Source organism: Colobus angolensis, unplaced genomic scaffold (genome assembly GCF_000951035.1).
Source record: "Colobus angolensis palliatus isolate OR3802 unplaced genomic scaffold, Cang.pa_1.0 Scaffold380, whole genome shotgun sequence".
Taxonomy (NCBI): domain Eukaryota; kingdom Metazoa; phylum Chordata; class Mammalia; order Primates; family Cercopithecidae; genus Colobus; species Colobus angolensis.
The window spans coordinates 1,032,003-1,052,558 of NW_012117155.1; the positions used below are offsets into that span (position 1 = coordinate 1,032,003).

The 20,556-nt window shown below is 44.9% G+C and overlaps 2 protein-coding genes across 8 annotated transcripts in view; both read right to left on the bottom strand.

Annotated features, from left to right (window-relative positions):
- Positions 1-16,302, bottom strand: part of ARNTL (aryl hydrocarbon receptor nuclear translocator-like) — a 109,111-nt gene extending 92,809 nt beyond the window's left edge. For 6 of the 7 annotated variants that reach the window (XM_011954261.1, XM_011954258.1, XM_011954262.1 and 3 more), the window contains exon 1: positions 16,103-16,302. The gene's annotated coding sequence lies outside the window, so the exon portion shown is untranslated. The remainder of the gene's footprint in view (positions 1-16,102) is intronic. The other variant, XM_011954257.1, reaches the window with a different exon arrangement.
- On the bottom strand, positions 15,378-17,064 carry LOC105520504 (tetra-peptide repeat homeobox protein 1-like). The gene is made up of 2 exons (XM_011954256.1): positions 16,820-17,064; positions 15,378-16,163 (listed from the first exon to the last, which is right to left on the bottom strand). Exons 1-2 carry the CDS (start codon positions 16,996-16,998, stop codon positions 15,728-15,730), a joined length of 615 nt encoding a protein of 204 aa, XP_011809646.1. The 5' UTR covers positions 16,999-17,064; the 3' UTR covers positions 15,378-15,727.
- Between the last annotated feature and the right edge of the window lie 3,492 nt (positions 17,065-20,556).

Consider the following 20,556-nt stretch of genomic DNA (forward strand, 5'->3'; position numbering starts at 1 on the left):
CTAATTAAACTAAAGAGCTTCTGCACAGCAAAAGAAACTACCATCAGAGTGAACAGGCAACCTACAGAATGGGAGAAAATTTTTGCAAGCTACTTATCCGACAAAGGGCTAATATCCAGAATCTACAAAGAACTCAAACAAATTTACAGGAAAAAAAAAAACAAGCAATCCCATCAAAAAGTGAGCAAAGGATATGAACAGACACTTCTCAAATGAATACATTTATGAAGCCAACAGACACATGAAAAAATGCTCATCATCACTCGCCATCAGAGAAAAGAAAATCAAAACCACAACGAGATACCATCTCACACCAGTTAGAATGGCGATCATTAAAAAGTCAGGAAACAACAGGTGCTGGAGAGGATGTGGAGAAACAGGAACACTTTTACACTGTTGGTGGGACTGTAAACTAGTTCAACCATTGTGGAAGACAGTGTGGTGATTCCTCAAGGATCTAGAACTAGAAATACCACTTGATCCAGCCATCCCATTACTGGGTGTATACCCAAAGGATTATAAATCATGCTGCTATAAAGACACATGCACACGTATGTTTATTGCAGCACTATTCACAATGGCAAAGACTTGGAACCAACTCAAATGTCCATCAATGACAGACTGGATTAAGAAAATGTGGCACATATATACCATGGAATACTGTGCAGCCACAAAAAAGGATGAGTTCATGTCCTTTGCAGGGACATGGATGCAGCTGGAAACCATCATTCTCCGCAAACTATAGCAAGAACAGAAAACCAAACACCGCATGTTCTCACTCATAGGTGGGAATTGAACAATGAGAACACTTGAACACAGGAAGGGGAACATCACACACTGAGGCCTGTTGTGGGGTGGGGGGAGGGGGGAGGGATAGCATTAGGATAAATACCTAATGTAAATGACGAGTTAATGGGTGCAGCACACCAACCTGGCACATATATACATATGTAACAAACCTGCACGTTGTGCACATGTACCCTAGAACTTAGAGTATAATAATAAAAAAAAAGTAATTCACACTCATTGTTGAAAAATAGGAAACCACAGAGAAGGAGATGAAAATAAAAGTCACCTCTAATTCCATGAGGTGAGAACCACTATTAATATTTCGGTGCATTTTCCTCCATCAAAGCATGAGATTTTAAAAGAGTTTAGAGTACACTGTGAATATAATTTCAATTCTTGTTTTTTTCCAGTAAAGTCCATCTAAAAACACTCCACAGAGTTCCAAGAAAGAAGTGCTTTCCTTAGCAAATAAACAATTTAAGTAACAAAATGAATAATACAAACCCTTCATGAAGTTAAAAGAAAAAGAAACAAGACTAATTATTCCACTGAGCCCCCATTTTCCTACCAAAAGGAAAAAAAATCACTAATACTAGGCCCGGAAGATAGAAACATTACTTTTTTGTATCCTCTTATTTATGTTACATTTTCTATTAATACATATTGTTTTGAACAAGCCACACATTTTTTCCAAATCAACAGAAGCATTTTATAACTGCATCTTATTATTTTGAAGCAAGAAATCAAGTTTTGGTGGCCTTGGGAAGGTTTCATCTTCTAACCTGTCCATGGACCAAATCATTTAAAAATGAGTAGTTTACATCGAGTTCTGTTGCACTCAGTTACCTACACAGAGGAATGAGCAAATGGCCTTGCCAAGGACATACTACGTGTCATGTGCTACCCAGTAAGGAGTTGCTGGCATCTGCCCATGTGATTATTGGGGACCTGGTTTTACACACATGTCCAAGGCCTTGGCCAGTGGAGAGCAGAAACTTTCTGCCTGGTAGGGAAGACTGTCCAGGATTAAGATCTCCTTAGTATAACGCATTTTCCCCAACTCTTTTAATAGTTTACATTTCATTCAACAAATACACCCCTGGCAGGCCCTGGGCTGGGCAGACACTGTGTACATCTCCATGGGCTGCAGTCTACACAGTACTTCCTCACCCTGCGGTCTCACACTAAGCCTGGGAGGCAGGAAAGGCCATCACTGTTATTGCCATTATCTAAACAATAAAGTAAATATTTTTGGGAGTATTTTGCCCCAGGTTATGAAGTAAAAGGGCTGGACTCAAACCTAGGCCTTCTGGCTCCTAGTCTAAGTGCTCTTTCTACTGATTCAGTCACATTGGTGAATTTCCTTTTACTGACAACCTAACGTCTTTTGGGTAATTCATATTCCTTTCCATGCTTGGGTGCTCCCCTACTGCTTAGTTTCAGAGCCAAGAGCTGCCCTGACCTCTAGATGGCTGCACATGCCCTGGTTTCTGTGTGCCTGCTTAGATTCTCACCCCTGACTCAGGCATCTTCCCAACTCTACTGACAACAGCTTCAAACTCTACTTATCCCTTCCATTGCCACCACAACGCAGCAGACTGCTAGTTCCCCTCATTCATTCCCCTCGCCACCCATAAAAACAGAGATTTTGCTAGACTCACGGCTTCCCAACTAAAGATATCTCCCAGTCTTCTTTGCAACTATACGTAGTTGCAAGTTCTGGCCACTGGAAAAAGAGAATGTGCTGCCCCCGGGTCTTCCCCTTAAAAATGACTGGATGTGTGCCCCCTTGGTTCCTTCCTCTGGGAGATGGTAAGTTTTTACCTTCAACCATCAAATGGAAGCCATATGTTAAAGATACTAGGACTGGACCACTATCTACTCGGGACTAGCACATGAGAGAGAAAACTTCTACCTGGTTTCAGCCATTGTGCCTGTGGGTCTCTTTAACAGAGGGACTTACCTGGTATCACAACTAATACAAGAAGCTAGAGTGAGACCGGGTCTTCATTCTTCTAGAGCAAAGCCCCTTGCCACCAATTAAACACTTTAAAGGGGTGAAAAAAAAAGTGTTCCATTCAGTTTTCTTTCATGGAAAACTTTTAAAATATGAGATTACCAGGATCTCAAAGACAATTTATGCTTAGGTCACAGGAAAAACTGAGAGGACCCAGAAAAGCAAATCAACCTCCAGCAGAAACAGTAGGGGAGAAAGCTGTAAGTGACAACCACAACCAGTGCTCTTCTTTCAGCAGTTCACTCCACTCCTAGGAAAGGCACTGAAAGCTGAAATGATGCAAGCCAAGGCTAATGTCTCCATGGAAACTGTTACAATTGAAGCTTGTGTTCCTGACCAAGAACTCAATGGTCAACTTTTTCAAGAAATCATATAAACTCCACGTTTTATCATCTATTAAAGCCTTGAGATTTTTAAAGCTGTTGTACCAATGATATCCCACAAAAGATATGTGTGTATTCTGTACCAAACAAAGTGAGTACACATCAATTAAATCTAACACAACAACCAATCATGTGACCTTTTATTTACTCTGATTCAGTAACACTGTATACCACAAAGAAGTTCACTTTAATAATCCCTGCTGACTTCTAAATACAGTGAATCAGAACATTTAAGAACTTCAATAGAGAAAGCAAAGATGAAACCTGAATAGAGAGTGAATTAAGTCACAAAGCTGCCTCTGCCACTGACCAGTTGTAGAACTCTGGACAGTTGCTTAAATTCTAAGCAATTTCCCAGTCCACAAGAAGAAATGTCATAACACCTGTCTCATAGGGTTGTGATGATGACCAAACAAGAAATTGTATGTAAAAACTACTTGTGAATTACACAGGAATGTTCTATGGTATTGTTATCAGAATCACAGCATTTGGAAAGGCTTTTATGGGGTGACTTTGATGAACATCTTCACAAAAACTTTAAGCAGAACACAAGCTACCAGCCACTCTTTAAAAAATGACCTAGAGAAATTTCTTTTGCTGTCTTTAAAATTCACCTACACGCACTAGCTGGCAAGAGTTAGTCTTTCTGCCGCATTCACCACTGGCATCCATTTTCTCACCAGCCAGAGTATCAGGAGGACGTCCGTCACAAACTATGAAGAAAAAAGAGCTGTGCTGAGCTGAGCCTCTGTGTGGCAACCAGTCCATCAACCAAAAACATAGTCAGAAACCTCAAAACCAGAGACAAGAAGTATTTTGAGGCACCAGGAAAAGAGAGAAGGGAGAATATAGCAGTTACGCATCCAGGCACTGGAGTGAGACTGTTTTGAGTTTGAATCATTGCTTTCGCACTTAGCATGTATCATCTGAAGCGCCTTTGAGTTTCAGTCTCTCTAACTAGAAAACAGGACCACTTAGCACAGTTGTTGGCATACGGTAAGTAGTCAAAGGTTAGACACTAATATTAATAATAATAACGATAATAATAATAATAAATATACTTGTAATGCTGGCAAAAATTAGATTTGGTAGATCTCCAGTCAGGCTTTGCTGCCAGGTATTACCTGGACAGCATGCTGGCTCAGTCATGAGTTCCCCCAGGCTAATCAAGGTTCCTCTGGATCACTGCCTAATGCCCCAGGATAGGTGAAACATCCAAGAATGACAGATTGGCCAGTTGGCTAGATTCTGACACTTGTTTTTCTGGTTCACAGCTGCCTGTCACTATCCTGAAAGGTGTTTGCAGATAATAGATTCACATGGCTATCCATGCCTAACTTTTCCATTCATGCCCAGGCTTATGGGGTGAAACATAATCATCTTTAAAACATGGCCCTATCCCAAAGGATATGAACAGACACTTCTCAAAAGAAGACATTTATGCAGCCAAAAGACACATGAAAAAATGTTCATCATCACTGGCCATCAGAGAAATGCAAATCAAAACCACAATGAGATACCATCTCACACCAGTTAGAATAGCAATCATTAAAAAGTCAGGAAACAACAGATGCTGGAGAGGATGTGGAGAAACAGGAACACTTTTACACTGTTGGTGGGAGTGTACACTAGTTCAACCATGGTGGAGGACAGTGTGGAGATTCCTCAAGGATCTAGAACTAGAAATACCATTTGACCTAGCGATCCCATTACTGGGTATATATCCAAAAGATTATAAATTATGCTACTATAAAGACACAGGCATATGTATGTTTATTGCGGCACTATTCACAATAGCGAAGACTTGGAACCAACCCATATGTCCATCAATGACAGATTGGACTAAGAAAATGTGGTACATATGCAACATGGAATACTATGCAGCCATAAAAAAGGATGAGTTCATGTCCTTTGCAGGGGCATGGATGCAGCTGGAAACCATCATTCTCCGCAAACTATCACAAGGACAGAAAACCAAACACCGCATGTTCTCACTCACAGGTGGGAATTGAACAATGAGAACACTTGGACACAGGGCAGGGAACATCACACCCTGGGACCTGTCAGGGTGTGGGGGGCTGGGAGAGGGCTAGCATTAGGAGATACACCTAATGCAAATGACAAGTTAATGGGTGCAGCAAACCAACATGGTACATGTATACCTATGTAACAAACCTGCACATTGTGCACACGTACTCTAGAATTTAAAGTATAATAAAAACAAAACAAACCAAACAAACAAACAAAAAAACATGGCCCTATCCAACAAAATAGTGCACATCAGCACCCACCTGGTGGACAGCGCCAGATCCCTAAACACGCCCTGGAAGTAGGGGAACTTTTTCTGGTTCTCCTAGGCTATTCCTGTAAGGGCCACTACGTCTTCACTATTTATTAAAACTGCACTGCTGCTCCCTGCAGCCAGGAAGCAACTTTACAGCTTCAAAATGCCTATTATTTCCTTAGCTCACACAAGCATCACACATACACTGAAAAAGGCTCAACAAGAATCGTTATACCTGTTCCACAGATAAGGAGTCAGGCTCAGTTTGAGACATTAAGTGATTTGCTTTGGCTATATGGTGATTAAGCAGCAGAAGCAGCCTAAAATGCAGGTTATCCGACTCCTAATCTGGTGCTCTTTCCAGAAAATGTGGGCATTTGTTTTACAACATTCGACTTCCATAATGGCACTTTCTGTCTGGAGAATTCATTAACTAAGGTATCTTGGTCACAGTACAGTGCAGAGTCACACACTTGAAAGCCACTCACACAGGCAGATGTTCACCGCACTCTAGAAATCTAAAGGGTGACTGATAACAGCCATGCTGATTAACATAATTGACAATTAATTCCCAGTTCTGGCTTCCTCTCTCTCCTGCCTGGATTAATCTAGCAGCCTCCTGTCAGGTCTCTGCTGCATTTAGTCCTTCATTGCTCCAATCCAACTGGAACACAAACACTGAATTGATGCTTTAGGGAGACATATTTCATGTCACTAAAATCATGATCATAATAAAACAACTCCAGTGGTTCTCCATTGCCTACCAATCTCTGACTCACTAGGCAAACTCCGAATTGCCACTTAACCTCACTGAGTTTCCTCAACTGCAAAATGAAAGAGCGGGTTAAATAGAGCCTTGCCCATTTCCAGCTCATGACTCTAAAACCCCCAATCTCAGTGTCCACTACAAAAAAAAAGAAAAAGAAAAAGAAAATCCCCAATCAAGCCCAAATCCTGAATCTAGAGACTGCTGGGAGACAGCCAAGTCCAGTGCCAGTGGTCCAGAGCTCCCATGGCCTTATTTTAAGCCTGGATCTACCACTTATCAGTTGTCACTTTAGGAAAGTCACTAGATGTCTAATATGGCTTCAGGTTTGGGCCTTCAGTGATCTTCCAAACTTAAATTCCCACCATTATTTAAGAACCTTCCATTTTAGGCAAGTCTGTGTACATGAATGCAAACTGGTCCATTCCTACTTCTGTTAATTATGCTATGTTTCCAGCCAGCCACTTCCTGGGAATACCTGTCCTCACCTTGTCTGTGAATGGAAATCCTACCATCCTTACAGGTGAAAGCCTGACCTGTTCTATGAAGCCTCCTCTCTTCTACAATGCTCACAAACATCTTCCACAAGGCAAAGAAACTGCAGGCTCCTTGGTCACAACAACAATTCCTGCTCTTCCTTTGGGTCTAGCAACATTCTTGGTATATAGGCTTACAGATATTTGTTGACTAAATAAATAAATGTGTAGTACTATGCCTAAATAAATATGAACAAGTTTTCTTTTAGTTAATGTGGCTCAGCTATAGATTTGCTGCAGCCTGGAGCCAACTGAAATTAACAGAAGATGAACATCAGCAGGGCAAGGACAACTATCAGCAGTAAAAGACACTGATATCCGACCAACCTGAAGAATAAGAAAAACACAGATGTCAAAAAGAAATGGTAACCTAAACTGCAAAGTATCTTGCAAGATCAACCTCATAAGCCTACACTGTTAGAGAGTGGAGGAAATTAGAGGTTTATCCAAAGCTGAATTCACTTTTTGAATAAATAAACAAGTATTTATTGAGAGACTTGCTTGTACAGACACTGTTTTCATTGCTGGGGATATAGCAGAGAACAAAAGAGATGACATTGCCGCTGGTATTCCAGCATCCAAGAAGGCAGGCTAGGTATAACGCCACCCTCTAGCTCCAAAGTGAAGTCTACGAAGCAACAGCTTCTTGTACCAACTCCTTGCTATGCCTTCAAGTAAGGATAAAAAAGAACACACCATTCACGACTGACCAAATAGAGGCAGTGCTAAAAGTGCTCTGTCACTCCCTATGAGGCATTCCTCACCCTAGAATGCACTGGGGAAGTTTGCAGCACGGCACTCTGCACCTAAGTCATTTGAACACTGCCAGTTGAGCCCTGCCACTAGCGTCACTTAAATATCAAACCTCTCAAATGGCAAATGTGGCTCATGATGTCAAAAACAAAACTCAGAGGTGGGAAGGGAGGGTGGTAGTTGGTTAAAGGATCAGGTACTTTTCACCACTGCAAAACCTTAGGTTCCTTTCTTCTTTGGAGCAAAAACCTCTTCTATCCTCTAAAACCTTGAAAAAAAAATTTTCTTCCAGCAGGGTACTGAAAATAGCTTTGCATTTAACATTTAAAGTTGTTTTTGATCCCACACTCTTTCAGCTCTGCTCTCTCCTGCAAACTCATTCCATTCCCTAAGGGCACTTATAAGTATATTTTATAAGCAGGCAAGCCAGAGTCACCATTTTTATCCCTAAGAGTTAAAAAGAAAAAACAATTTACATAATTATATGGAAGATAAGTTGGCCAAGAACACAGAAATCTTATCTGGACCAAAAGTTCTGGGACAAAATTTCTTTCAACTCATCAAGAAAGATAGCAGATCAAAATCAAGGTTCCTACTGCGAATGTCACTGCAGAGCTCTACACATGGGAACTGCTTGAGTTCCTCATTGCTGAGTGCCATATACTTCTTCAAGAAGAAATCAGAGGCAGCCATTTGAGGGCAGGTTTGAACAATGAAGTATATCTATTTTTCCCTGCTATGGTGAGAAAACAACAGGATTTTTCATCCAAGAAGAACCTGAGAAATCAAAGTTCAAAGAGGATAACTTACTCGAAGTTATACTCAGCCAGTCAGTGGCTGGGCCAAGACTGGAGCCCAGGCCTCTCCCAGCTCCCAGTCCAGAGTTTTCCCCACTCTCTGCACTACTGTCAAATTTATAACACGTGAAACCAAATCTTAGAGATATAGGGGTAAAACATCCCTTCTATAAAAGTTTAACAGACTGAAAATACAGTAGGAGAAGTGACTGAGGCAAATGGGTCCTATGAACGCTAGTAGCAAATGAGGCACAATGCTACTGAGAGGAGGGTCTAGCAGCAGAGGGCTTGTCGACTGCTGATACTAACCAGTATGTTTTCAGGTACAATCACCACTAAATAGCTTTTGTGGGCTTGCCTAGGAACTAAACCACTATTTAGTTCATTTTTTCCTATACAAAAATTTATCCCAAGTTTCCATCTAGTGCCTTACAAATAAACTTTTGGAACAAAACCTGTTTTTAAGATGGCTGTGCATATGAAGCAGAATTCTGAGGTCTAAAGTTCTGCACTAAACACAATTAAAACAGTAATATTTGGTGAAACATGCTAGGAGTACATTTATAAGAAAACCCTTCAAACCCTTAATTTGTTTATATGCAATATAATGTTTTATTAAAAGCCTTCCAAGCAGGGTATGGTAAATTACTATTTTATAATATATAACCAAGGACAAATGCTATAATTCTGTATGCAAGTATTTACAAGGCCTTTCTAACCCTGGACTCAGGGTTAAAGGGAGTATAAAAGAGGCAGAAAACGTGTACACAAGCAGTTCATAATCGAGTCACACTAGCCTTTACTTTCCTCAAAAATATCAAGCACCTTTCAACCTCAGGGCCTTTACACATGCTGTTCTCTCTTCCTGGGATACCTTCACCCAGATCTTTCTGAAGCTGAGCTCAAACGTCACCTCATCAGAGAGGTCTCCCCTGTGATCCAGATAAGGCACCCTCCCTCCCACCATACCTCATCACTACTGCTTTACTCTATTTGCTTGCCATCCTAGCACTCCCAGCACTTGTCACAGCAAAGTATGAACGTGTCTCACTATTAATCATCTGCCTCCTCCTCCTGGCCCCTTGTTTTGTTCACTGCTGTATCCTCAGTGCCCAGAACAGTGCTATGCATCCAATAAACTTCACAGACAGAGTAATTGAGTGAAACTGGAGAGTGGGAAGTAAGCACAGATAATTAACCATGAAACAATTAAAAAATGAGAGAACTGGCCATCCTGATTCGGTATGATATGGTAATTTGCTCATTATGACATACCCCTGCTTCTGAACGAATGAATGGCTGGTAATCAAGAGTAAAAAGGAGAGCACACACAAAGGGAACAAATGTCATCAGAGGTACTTCACAGAGAAGTGAGATCCAAGGCAGGCAGGGGCAAGGAAGAGAGGCCTCAAGGGAACAACTTAAGCAAAGACCCATCCAGCCAGAGGGAGAGTGTGAAGTCAGGAGGCCTAGGGAGGACAGCGGACAGGCAAGGAGAACTGAACCTCGGGCACAGGGCTGTGGCTGGGAATGGAGGTTGGGTGGGGAAGCAGGGTTGCGGAGGAGAAACAGGACTAGATCCTGGAGAGCCTGGAAGACTGGACACAGGGGTGCCACCTGCATGCCACTGGCAACAGGGCTGTTCTTAGCAGGCAAAGCTGGCCTGTCGTGTGGGAAGACTGAAAGGAGGTAAGCAGAGCAGAAAACTGGTCAGAAGATGACCTGGGTGGTCTAAGTATGAGGAGGCAAAAAGAGCTTCTTCCCTCTGCTTAGGCGTGAGAAAGATACAAGTGAGCAAGATGTGAAGGCATCCCCAACCCCCCGCCAAAAAAAAAAGACAATTTCCAGAGCATCTCACAGTAGCACACCATGGCAGATTCAGGCCAACTTCCCATCCGTCCTGCTCTTGGTGCACTCAAGAAAGACAGAGCTCAGGATGAGAGCTCTGAGGGCAGGGCACGTCCTTCCATGCCTCCCAAATCTGAGGTTAATTATATTCAGGACAGCCTGTGTTTATTATCTTTTTATTCTTTGAAAAAAAAAAAAGTGGTATCTAATTTCACTGTGCAGTATATATTTGAACATTATATAACACATTTTTATGTAACAGGCTCTTGACATAAAACAATGTGTCCCTTACTATCTAAATGTATTTGGGGAACAACTGGCATTAAAAACATATATATACACACACACACACACACACACACACACACCCCAAGGCTGTGGATATATCAAGGTTGTGGACGTTGGTCTTCGGGGAGAAAAGCACAAAGGTGAGAGACCTTTGAAAAGGTCCCCTCCGTGGTGAGGAGCTCTGCAGATGGCTAGATGAGGCTAGGAGGTGGGGTTAGTGAGTTATGTTAAAAGGTTCATCTCACTCAAGGAGCTGCCTGGGGAGGACCTGGCTGAGCCACAGGGAGCCTGGGTCAGAGCAATGCTGCAGAGAAGGCAGGAGGAGGCCAGAGACAGCCAGGCACAACAGAATGTGAGGAGAATGCTCACAAGCCCTTGGAGGTGCTGCTCAGGTAGCATCCAGGTCCGCGTCCCTTATGCGGAGGGTTTCAGCCAGCCCTGCTCTAAAAGAGGCTCATACCACGTTTGTCAACAATAACACTGGTTCCCAATTGCTGTCGGCCTACTAGGCTCCTGGCATGGTGCGGTTGAGTGACGTAAGGGATGTAACGGGGTGTTTCCTCCCAGTAGGCATCCACTAGGGTGTCACAGGGCAGACTCTGGAGTCCACCGGCACAAATCCTGCCCCAAGCCGTAACAGCTGAGTGACCTTGGACAGTTTATAAAACCACCTCATTTGTAAAGTAAGGATAATAGTACCTGCCTCATGGAGTTGTTATGGGGTCTAAATGAGTTAATAAGCAGAGGTGACTCACATATGTGCTGGCATATAGAAAGTGTGCAATAAATGTTAGCTATTACCATAATAATTGTTATTCCTATTTTGCACTCAGAGAAGCTAACTAACTTGCCCAGGTCACACATTTCAAACAGTGGTTGAAGGAATAATTACAAGCCAATGCTTCATTCAGTACATGCACAAAACCCAGTGGATAGAGCATTAGCCAAATATTAAATTAGGCAGACAAGCCATCCTTTCTTTAACCAGGCTAGACAAAAATTAGTTTACACTATTTAAAAGGACAGCACGTACTAAGGTAAAAACCACACTCCATTATATGCCAGTACTCAACGTTCCCCTGCAGCAAAGATGACTAAACCTTATCGAATCTTATCTCCCCTCTGAGGTTAAGTCCCCAATTCAAACTCTCATTCCACGCAGACCTAAGTACTCATGGCCTTGTCCACTTATGGCCCTGTTGCACCCCTTGTCAATGCTTTTTCCAAAGCTTTAACTCATTTAATCCACACCTCAACTCTTTGATGTAGGGGCTACTATGATCCCAGTTTCACAGATGAGGACACCAAGGCATAGAGAGTAAAAGAAACTTGACCACAAGTCACAAAGCCAGTAGGGAATACTCAGGATGTGAAATGTGGCTCCAGAGTCTATATGCTAAACTACCCAACCAAACTGCCTTTTAGGACAGCTTGGGGAATGAAGGGATGTAGGCTCCAGCGTATCATGAGGACTCATTGTGACAGTGCTTGCAAGCAGTCTGCAAACCTGTAACTCCAGGGCCACAAATGCAGGTTACAGGCTGCCATTAATGTCCACAATGGCCTTGCTAGCAGAACACAGGAGACATAGGTCAGAGCTAAAGAGGGGATCCCGGGCCACAGATGGTGTGAATAGCAGAAGCTAGGACAGACATTTATCTTTACAGGGGTGCAAGAAGAGAATCAAGAAACCAGCATGACCCAAAGGCTGAGGGAGGAAAGAATTTCAAAGGACAAAAAAAACAAGTAAGGTAAAAGCTTCAAAGAGGCTGAGCACAGTGGCTCATGCCTATAATTCCAGCACTTTGGGAGGCCGGTGCGGGTGGGCCACCTGAGCCCAGGAGTTTGAGACCAGCCTGGGCAACGTGGTGAAACTCCCATCTCTAATAAAAATACAAAAATTAGCCAGGTGTGGTGGCATTCACCCGTTGTCTCAGCTACTCTGGAGGCTGGGACAGGAGGATCACCTGAGACTTGGGAGGCTGCAGTGAGCCATGGTTGCACTACTGCACTCCAGCAGGGCAAGAGTGAGACCCTTTAAAAAAAAATACTGCAAAGGGGCCAAGAACAACCACTCAGGAATAAGGATGGGCAGATGGGCCCCAGGAACTCAAGACAAAGTTTTGGAGAAAACTTTGAGAAGAAATATAAAGGAAGGTGGTAGAGAGAGAAGCCAGAGGGCAGGTACTAAGAATGGAGCAGGGGATGGGAGAGTGGGGGAAGCTGGCAGGAGGGAAGAGAGAGGCATACGAAGCTGGGGTACCAAGTAAAGACACATGTAAATTGCCTGGCACACAGCAGGCTCACCACAAGTGTTTCTGCCTCTTCCATCCTTCCTCTCCTAAATCAAGCCTAAGGTTTTCAGGGTGGGGAGGGGGAGACTAAGGACAAACAGCACAAATAATATTCTAGTGACAGGACCCGGGCAGAGGTGAGAAGGAATGGCAGCTGGCACAAAGGAAAGGCTTCCTGTGTGCCAGGCATTTTACATGCACCATCTCCCTTAATCCTCACATAGACTCCATGAGGCAGGCACTGCCATTACACCAAGAGGAGAAGCCTGAGGTCAAAGGAGTCAAGCATACATCCAAGGCCACACAGCCCAAACCTGAGTCATAGATTCTTCTGCCATCTAAGCCCAGGCACTTGCCCATGGTGAGAGGCCAAGAAAAGGAACAGAGGAGGGGTCCACTTGCTTTCTCTGAACTGGGAGGAGAAGAGGCGATGATGGGGAGAGAAACAGGACATTTTGGGCGGTAAGCAAGAGATGCTGAGGGGGGTTGAGTCAGAGCAGGTCTTATTTCATGAGGGAGAAGAAAACACAGGGTGGGTATGTGGGATAAATCTGAGTCTGGTGATAATGAAAAAAGACTGTGGAGAAGGATAACATGCCTGTGTCCCTAGCTCCCAACTAAACCTCAAGGTCTAGGAAGAATATTTTACTTCCCTGCAAATAACTACTTTAGTTATCATGATGATTCCTAAAATCACTGCATGTAATCAGGGGGCTGAAACTGTTTATTTAATATTGACTTTCTCTTACCACAGTGAGAGTTGATGACGAAATCACAAAGAAAGCTCAGATATATTATAACCCTAACACCAAAGACAGATATTAACTATCTAGTTTTTTACCTTTTCATATGCAATTTTGTTAATACAGCCAAATCTTTCTATGGTGCTTGTCCATCTTTTAGCATGTAAATTCCACAGAGATTGTTGTGTGAAGGGATAAATCTTAAAACACGGCCACTTCCTTTTCCTGCCCTGTGGCATGCAAACCTCTTCTGCAAATAGCAGACAAACTCGTGAGTAGTCATCATTTTATAAATCATTTGAAATGGATCCTTTAAAACACCATCTGTTTATCTGCTTAACTTTCTTATGAAAATAGGGCTTCAGCTCAGATATTCTGGAGGTGCCAGGAGGTAAATACCAACCTGAATTCAGATGTATTAAATATTTAGAGACTTACAGAACTTTACAGCAGAGGAACCTTTGAGATCACCTAGTTCAATTGTCTTACTTTCCATCAGAGGCAAACACAACCCGGAAACATTTAATAACTTTTAATAAATTTAATAACTGGAAAGGCCACGAGAGCCCAAGCCTAAACTAGAACCAGGATGTCCAGCTCCTAACTCCCTTGGTGCTTTTCTACCAGACCTGTTGGTTCTTCAGAGGGTAGAATAAAAAACAAATTTAACTACAGTTTTAACTAATTGCTATCATTCACTGGCTACGCCTACAATCAAAACCAAAACGCTTCTACAGACCCAGCTTCAGATGATACAGGCAATTTCAAATCCTGCCCAGGAAATTTCCAAACGTTCTAAATATGTTCTATAAGCTGTTTTAAAGACTTATCAATAAAGTGGTCTGAGTAACAAAACATGGACTGAAAGATCGAATTTTGTATTTTCAAAAATATTTTGGAATTCCTTTGATATGGAAATCAAATATAACAGCGGCGATTTTTTTTAAGTCTTGCAAGCACAGAGAGCATGATATTATTCAAGACTGCTCAGGAGCAACAATGATTATTTTAAGCTTATGATTCAATGGGTACATTAATTAAAAACACCACCAACCCAAATTGACAGATCTTGATATCAATGAGTCTAGAAGAATTAAAATAATAGTCATATAAAAATAGATTAAAGAGGTGAACAACAGCAGATGTCAGAAGGACAAATGACAAGCAAGCAGGTGTCGTGGGAAATGAATGCATCTAAGGAGCAGCTTTTATGGATTTTTAATAAAACGACGATGCTGGAAATACGGGTATACGGGTAGTGTCAAGAAAAGCTTGTTCACAAATACGGAATCTGATTTTTGGGAGCTGGGTGAGAAAACTTGGCTAATAATTCCTCGCTGAGGAGTAGCGGTGGAAGAAGGGAGAAGAGACTGCAAGCGCCAAAGCGCCAAAACAACGCTAGGTGACCGGGAAGGGGCCGAGGCGGAGAGGGGAGAGGGGGTCAGGAGGTGCGGGGGACGCGGCGGCAGCGGGTCTCTCACCGGCCGGCGACAACCTGACAGCAGGCGCCGGTGTCCAGCACACCCCTTCCCTCCCCAGCTCCTGCCGGGCGGCACCTGCGCTCACCCCGCGGCCGGCTCTCGCGACCCCTCGGGGTGGCTGACATACACCCAACAAGGTCGACGTTCACCTCTACCTTCCTCGTCTTCTTCCAAGCAAACGGGGAGCTCTCTGGGACGTCAACGCCCGGCAATAGCCGAGCGGGAACCTTTTCTTCACTGACATCTGTCAAACTCGGAGCTGGAGCCAGGCTCGCTGCGCCCTCCACCGAGCTCTGGGACTCCAAGGCCGGCCCGCACCCGGGATGCGGGCGACATCCCCACGCCGACGCGCACCTGCCCACAGACCCACGGGGCATCCTTGCGGGCCGCCTAGGACCTGGACGGCACAGGCCCCACGAAAGTTCGCAGGCTGGGTTCGGCCCCGTGCCGGCCGGGGATTCCCGGGTGCAGCGCCAGCCCTGGCTACAGGGCCGAAGGGGCGGGCGGACTTGGACTCCCCAAGCCCGACGGAGACGCCCTCCCCGCCCCCACCCAGCCTCGCGGGCTCCCGAAAGGGAAGTGAAGCGGAGAGGAAGGGCAGACGCGGCACCGTTCGCCCAACGCCCTTGGGGGGCAGCCGCCAGGGATGGTCCCCTCGGGGATCCCCGAAGCTCCCGGGGATACATCTACGAGTCCTCCTCAGCCGATTCACTGCCCTCAAGTGCAGAGCTGTCCCTTTAAGAGGCAGCTAGCTGCCCCCTCCCCCAGCCAGGTAGCGATGCCCGCGGAAGGGCGGTGGGTACTCCAGCGGACACTTTCTCGGCCCCTTCAAGGGCTCCTGTGGGACCTTTGCCTGCCCTAGCCCGCAACGGCAGCCCAGGCGAGAAGGATGGGGGCGGACGGGCGCGGCGCCTTTAAGGGGCGCAGCCTCCCCGCGGCCCGGGTGGGGGCAGGGAGCGGTCACGGGCCCTTTAAGGCCGGCAGCGGGCACGTCGGGCAGGGTTCTTCGGTGGCCGGGTTGCCCCCGGGGCGGCGGCAGGGGCGCAGCGCCCGCGAGGGTTCTAACGGCTCCCGACGGGGTGCGCGGGATCGCGCCGCTGGCCGCCGCCGGCCTGACACTCACCGTGGCTCGCCGGGAGCGCCCGCGCCCGCGCCCGCACTCGGATCCCGCGGCGGCGGCGGCGGCGGTGAGTCCGGCGCGGGTAAACAGGCACCTCCGTCCCTGACCTACTTTCTGCCTTCCCTAAATGTCGCACCACTAACCTACTTTCCGACCAATCCGCTCCCCGCCGGCCCAGGCCCGGCCCCCCGCCCACCAATCGCTGTGCCCAACCCCCCTTCCCCGCCCACCAATGGAGGAGCCGCGGAGCCCGGATACCTGCCTCTTCCCGCCAGCCAATCCGAGCGCCCGAAGGGAGCCGGTCCCGGCGGCCGCCCCCAGCCAATCCGCGCGCGGCTCGGCAGCCCGCTGGCCAGTTGTGTGGCGGCTAGAGAGGCCGCGGACCAATGGCGAGGCGGCGGGGACGGTTTACCTGCTACTTTCCTACCACCAATCATTTGGCGCACAGGAGCGCACGCCCCGAGGAGAGGACCAATCTGCGCGCGCTCTCTGGGTTTCCTCGCCCCTGCCCTCTCCCTTTCGCCTCAGGTCTCCCACTAACCGCGGCCACTGCGGTGCCCACGCCGCGCTCCTCGGGGTCGCCGGGGATGTCCCTCTTCTCTGGGTCCCCTGCCGGCTGGCGTCTGGCCGCTCGCCCTCACCCCTCCTCCTTCTCCTCCACTCGGGGCATTGCGAAGAAAAGCAGCAGTTCCTGACTCCCCTCTCTCCAGCTCCATCTAGGAAACTAATTTTAGGAACATTGAGTGCCAGACCCTTCCTAAAACCCCTGGTGTGCCCAAGTCTAAACGATAGAACGAATACTTAGTATTTCTAGAAGGTAGTTCCACCCCGAGGACTGCAAGTGTTCTCACGTTCTTTGCGTTCGTCATGACCTCCAAGTGTCCCACTGGAGCTGTCATTCCCTTAGTTCCAAAGAGAATACTCGCGCACGGAGCGATTCCATTGCATTTCCTTCCAGTAGCCAGGTTTTGACCACTTACTGAGGGGTAGACACCAGCCCCGCGGCAGCGCTCTCTGCTGCCAAAAGCTGTCTACGGAGCGAGACGGAAGGAAACAGTTACAGAAAATAAAAATTTGATAACGATATGCAACTCGGTTGCTGAGAGAACAGAGACACTGACTTATTTTTGCATCTCAGGCACTTTGTAGAGGGCCTTTAGCACAAAGAAATCCCGGCCCTTCCAGATGTTAAACTCCCTGAATAGAAGGACAGCGTCTTCTTTTTCGTTATCCATTGTGCCAGCTCTCCTTTAGCGCCTGCTGGGGTAGGGTGGAGTGGTGGGGGCGGGACCGGCACCCAGCAAGTGCACCATAAATATCTGCTGGCTGGATATATAAAAAATGGAATTAAATCAATTGGCCTAATTCTGTTACCCAGACTGGCCCCCCATGACTCTAGACTTCTAGCCTGGTAAGTTCCTTGAACACAGACACTGCGTTTTTTAATCTTTGTAACAGCATTGCCCATCCCCAGCTCATTGGCTCATTGACAGGCACGGAGTGCCCAATATGTGCTTGTGGGCTGAATGCTGACTGTTTTCTAGGTCAACCAACTCGGTCGGTAGCTTGCTATTTTTCCTAAGTTTACACGCTGATGGAATCTTATTGCTACTTTGTCTCTGCCCCCATTTCTTGAAGAGATCACTCTAGGTAAGTGGGACTTAAGGGAAGCACTTGACAAGATATCGTGGACAAGATGAAGAAATATGGGATGGATGCTAGTATCATTAATTGGGCTAATAACTGGTTAAGTAACCATAACCTAAAGATGCTGATTAATGAGTCCACGTTGACCGAAAGGAAGATTGCAGGGAGTCAGTCAACATTCCAGCAGCACCTACTACGTACCAGACACTGTGCTAAGTACTTTCCCCGCATTTTCTCCTTTAATCTTTATAACCACACTGCGAGGAAGCTTTTATTGCCCCATTTTACAGATGAGAAAACTGAAACTCAGAATTTAGCTAGCTGGCCAAAGGTCACACAGTAGGTGGCAGAGCCATGATTCAAACCAGACTTTTTATTTCAAAGCCTCTATACCACACCAGTTACCCTCAGAATGACAGAAGCCTCTCTCCCAGGTCCAGACATCAGAACTTTTATCAGTGTCCTGAAGGAAAATCCAGAAGATTCGCATCACATGTCCAGATGACACAAAGCCAGGAGGGGAAGAGACGCTATTATATAGCACAAACCACATACAATACTGGAGCAGTGGGCTGACTCTAACAAGGGTAAATGTGGAGTCCCACCCTGTGTGAAGCCAGCCGGAGGCAGAGGTGTCTTAGATGCTTATAGGAGCAAGATAAAGGGTCTTAGGTGACAAATAATCTGAGTCCACAGTGAATTGTGGCTGCCAAAATAAATAAATGCTCTTAGGCTGCATCAATGGAAGTCTGACATGTAAAGCAAGATAGGTGTCATTGTGCTACCTAGTGGTGGTGAATACCCACCCGAAGTATTGTCTGCAATTAAGACTTGGCAGAAAGAAATTATCTACCTGCACAAGTAGAGGGACCAGGATGTAAAGAGGCTAGAACCTATGTCATATGAGGAAATATTAAAGGAAGCAGAAGGTTTTGCCCTAGGGGTACAAGGTAACTGTCTTGATATATGTGAAGAACTGTCAAATAGAAGGGAAATTAAACTTATTCTTCAGGACCTTAAGGGGTTGAAGGAGAACCTGTGGATAGAAACTCTAGAATGAATCAATATGAACAATTTTCTAACAGCTAGAACATCCTCTGCCTTGGTAAATTGAGTTTCTTGTCACAGAAAATCTCCAAGTGAGAATTGAATTACCATGCAGTGGGAGGGGGGCTGAAATAGGTGTCTTTTTGGACTCCATTCCTCTGAGATTCTCATCTTGTACCCTGGCTTTCCTCTTTTAATGGTTATCACCCTGCCTTATCCTACCCTCAGTGGCCAAGCAACTGTCTCCCCTCATGTGCACCTGTTTTTCCCTATGTAATTACACCTTTCTTTGTGTTTCTCTCTGTTAGAGATCCCAAACACCTCCTTCCACTACTACTTAACTTCCCTTTTCTTTTCTACTTTCCAGGATACTGAACTTTCAATTCTTACGGCACTGCTAAGGTCAAAGTATTGTCCTGGGCATGAGTAGAATGATGTGGATAAAAGGAAGATAAGAGAGAGCATTTATTTGCACCTACTGTGTACCAGAGGCTTCAAATACATTATTTAATATAATCCTCACATTAACCCTAGCAATTGATATGCTTGCCCTCCACACTTGCTAGCTGGATGACTTTTATCAAATTGCTTAACCTCTGTCTACCTCTGTTTCCTCATCTGTAAAAGGGAGATAATCTAGTATCTACTTTATAGGGCTGTTATGCCTGGCATACAGTCAAGATTCAGTACATATTAGGTATCACTCTTAACAATTCTATGAAATTGATATTTCTTGCTCCTGTTTTACAAATGAAGTTAGTGAGGATAAAGTAGTATAATCTACAGTAGTTTCCCTGACTCTGATCCAATGATTGGATCCATCAGAATTACTTGGAGAGTTTTTAAAAATACAGACTTCTGAGTCCCATTCTGGAAGATTCTGATTGCTTTTCATTGGGATTTAACATTTGTGAATGGTTTGATCTGTTAACCAAGGTTGACATCTGGGTGTACAAAAAAATGGGAATTAAAAAAAATCAGGCATTAATGAGTTAATCAGTGTTTATAGCTTTTTCAGCTGCTTTTGAAAAGACCTTCCTTGGCTCTTTTTTGAATGAGATGGCCATAGCAGTTCAGAATGGGAGAGCAGTAATACCTCATTTGGAATGTGTCCTAGACCATGTAATTAGGCTTTAGACTAGATCTTGCTTACAGACATGGCCAAGATTCCAAATATCTTGGTGCTCAGATGTGAAAGGGGCTTTTCCATTTGGCTAGAGGGAGCTAAAGCACCAGTGGCCACACGGCTTCTCAACAGAAGCTCTGAAGAACAGATAGACACTGTCTTCAAAAAACTGGCATCGATTTTGCCCTGCTTCGCTGGTATGAGCAGACTAGAATTCCCTTTCTGGAGATGTAAAAGAAAGGAAGAATCTATTCAAGTTAGTATAGCAAAGTGAAGTGTTCAGGCAAGCCATTTCAGAAATGCATTAGCTCAAAAAAATTTACAATATGCTTTTGAAAAAGAAAAGAAGGGATAGATTGGGGGGAATTAGATCTCATACATTATCAAAGTGTACTATTAAACTGTGGTAATAAAATAGTCTGGTATTACTATAGAAACAGACCAATAGACTAATTAAAAGGCATGGCATTCAGAAACAGACCCAAAGTATATGAAAGTTGAATTATAACGTGAATTTTAAAGGATTGGGGAAAAGATGGATTTTTCGATAAATGCTATTGAAAACAACTAGCTAGCTGTATGGAAACACATAAAATTTGCCCCCTACCCTGTACTTACATTAAAACATAAACCATAG

Bases quoted from the DNA above. Each gene is read 5' to 3' on its own strand.
- LOC105520504 (XM_011954256.1), bottom strand. From the start codon at position 16,998: ATGACAGCTCCAGTGGGACACTTGGAGGTCATGACGAACGCAAAGAAC. The intron at 16,164-16,819 runs CTAGATGGAGCT...CGGACTCACCGC, and splicing joins ATGTTCCTAAAATTAGTTTC to CGCCGCCGCCGCCGCGGGAT.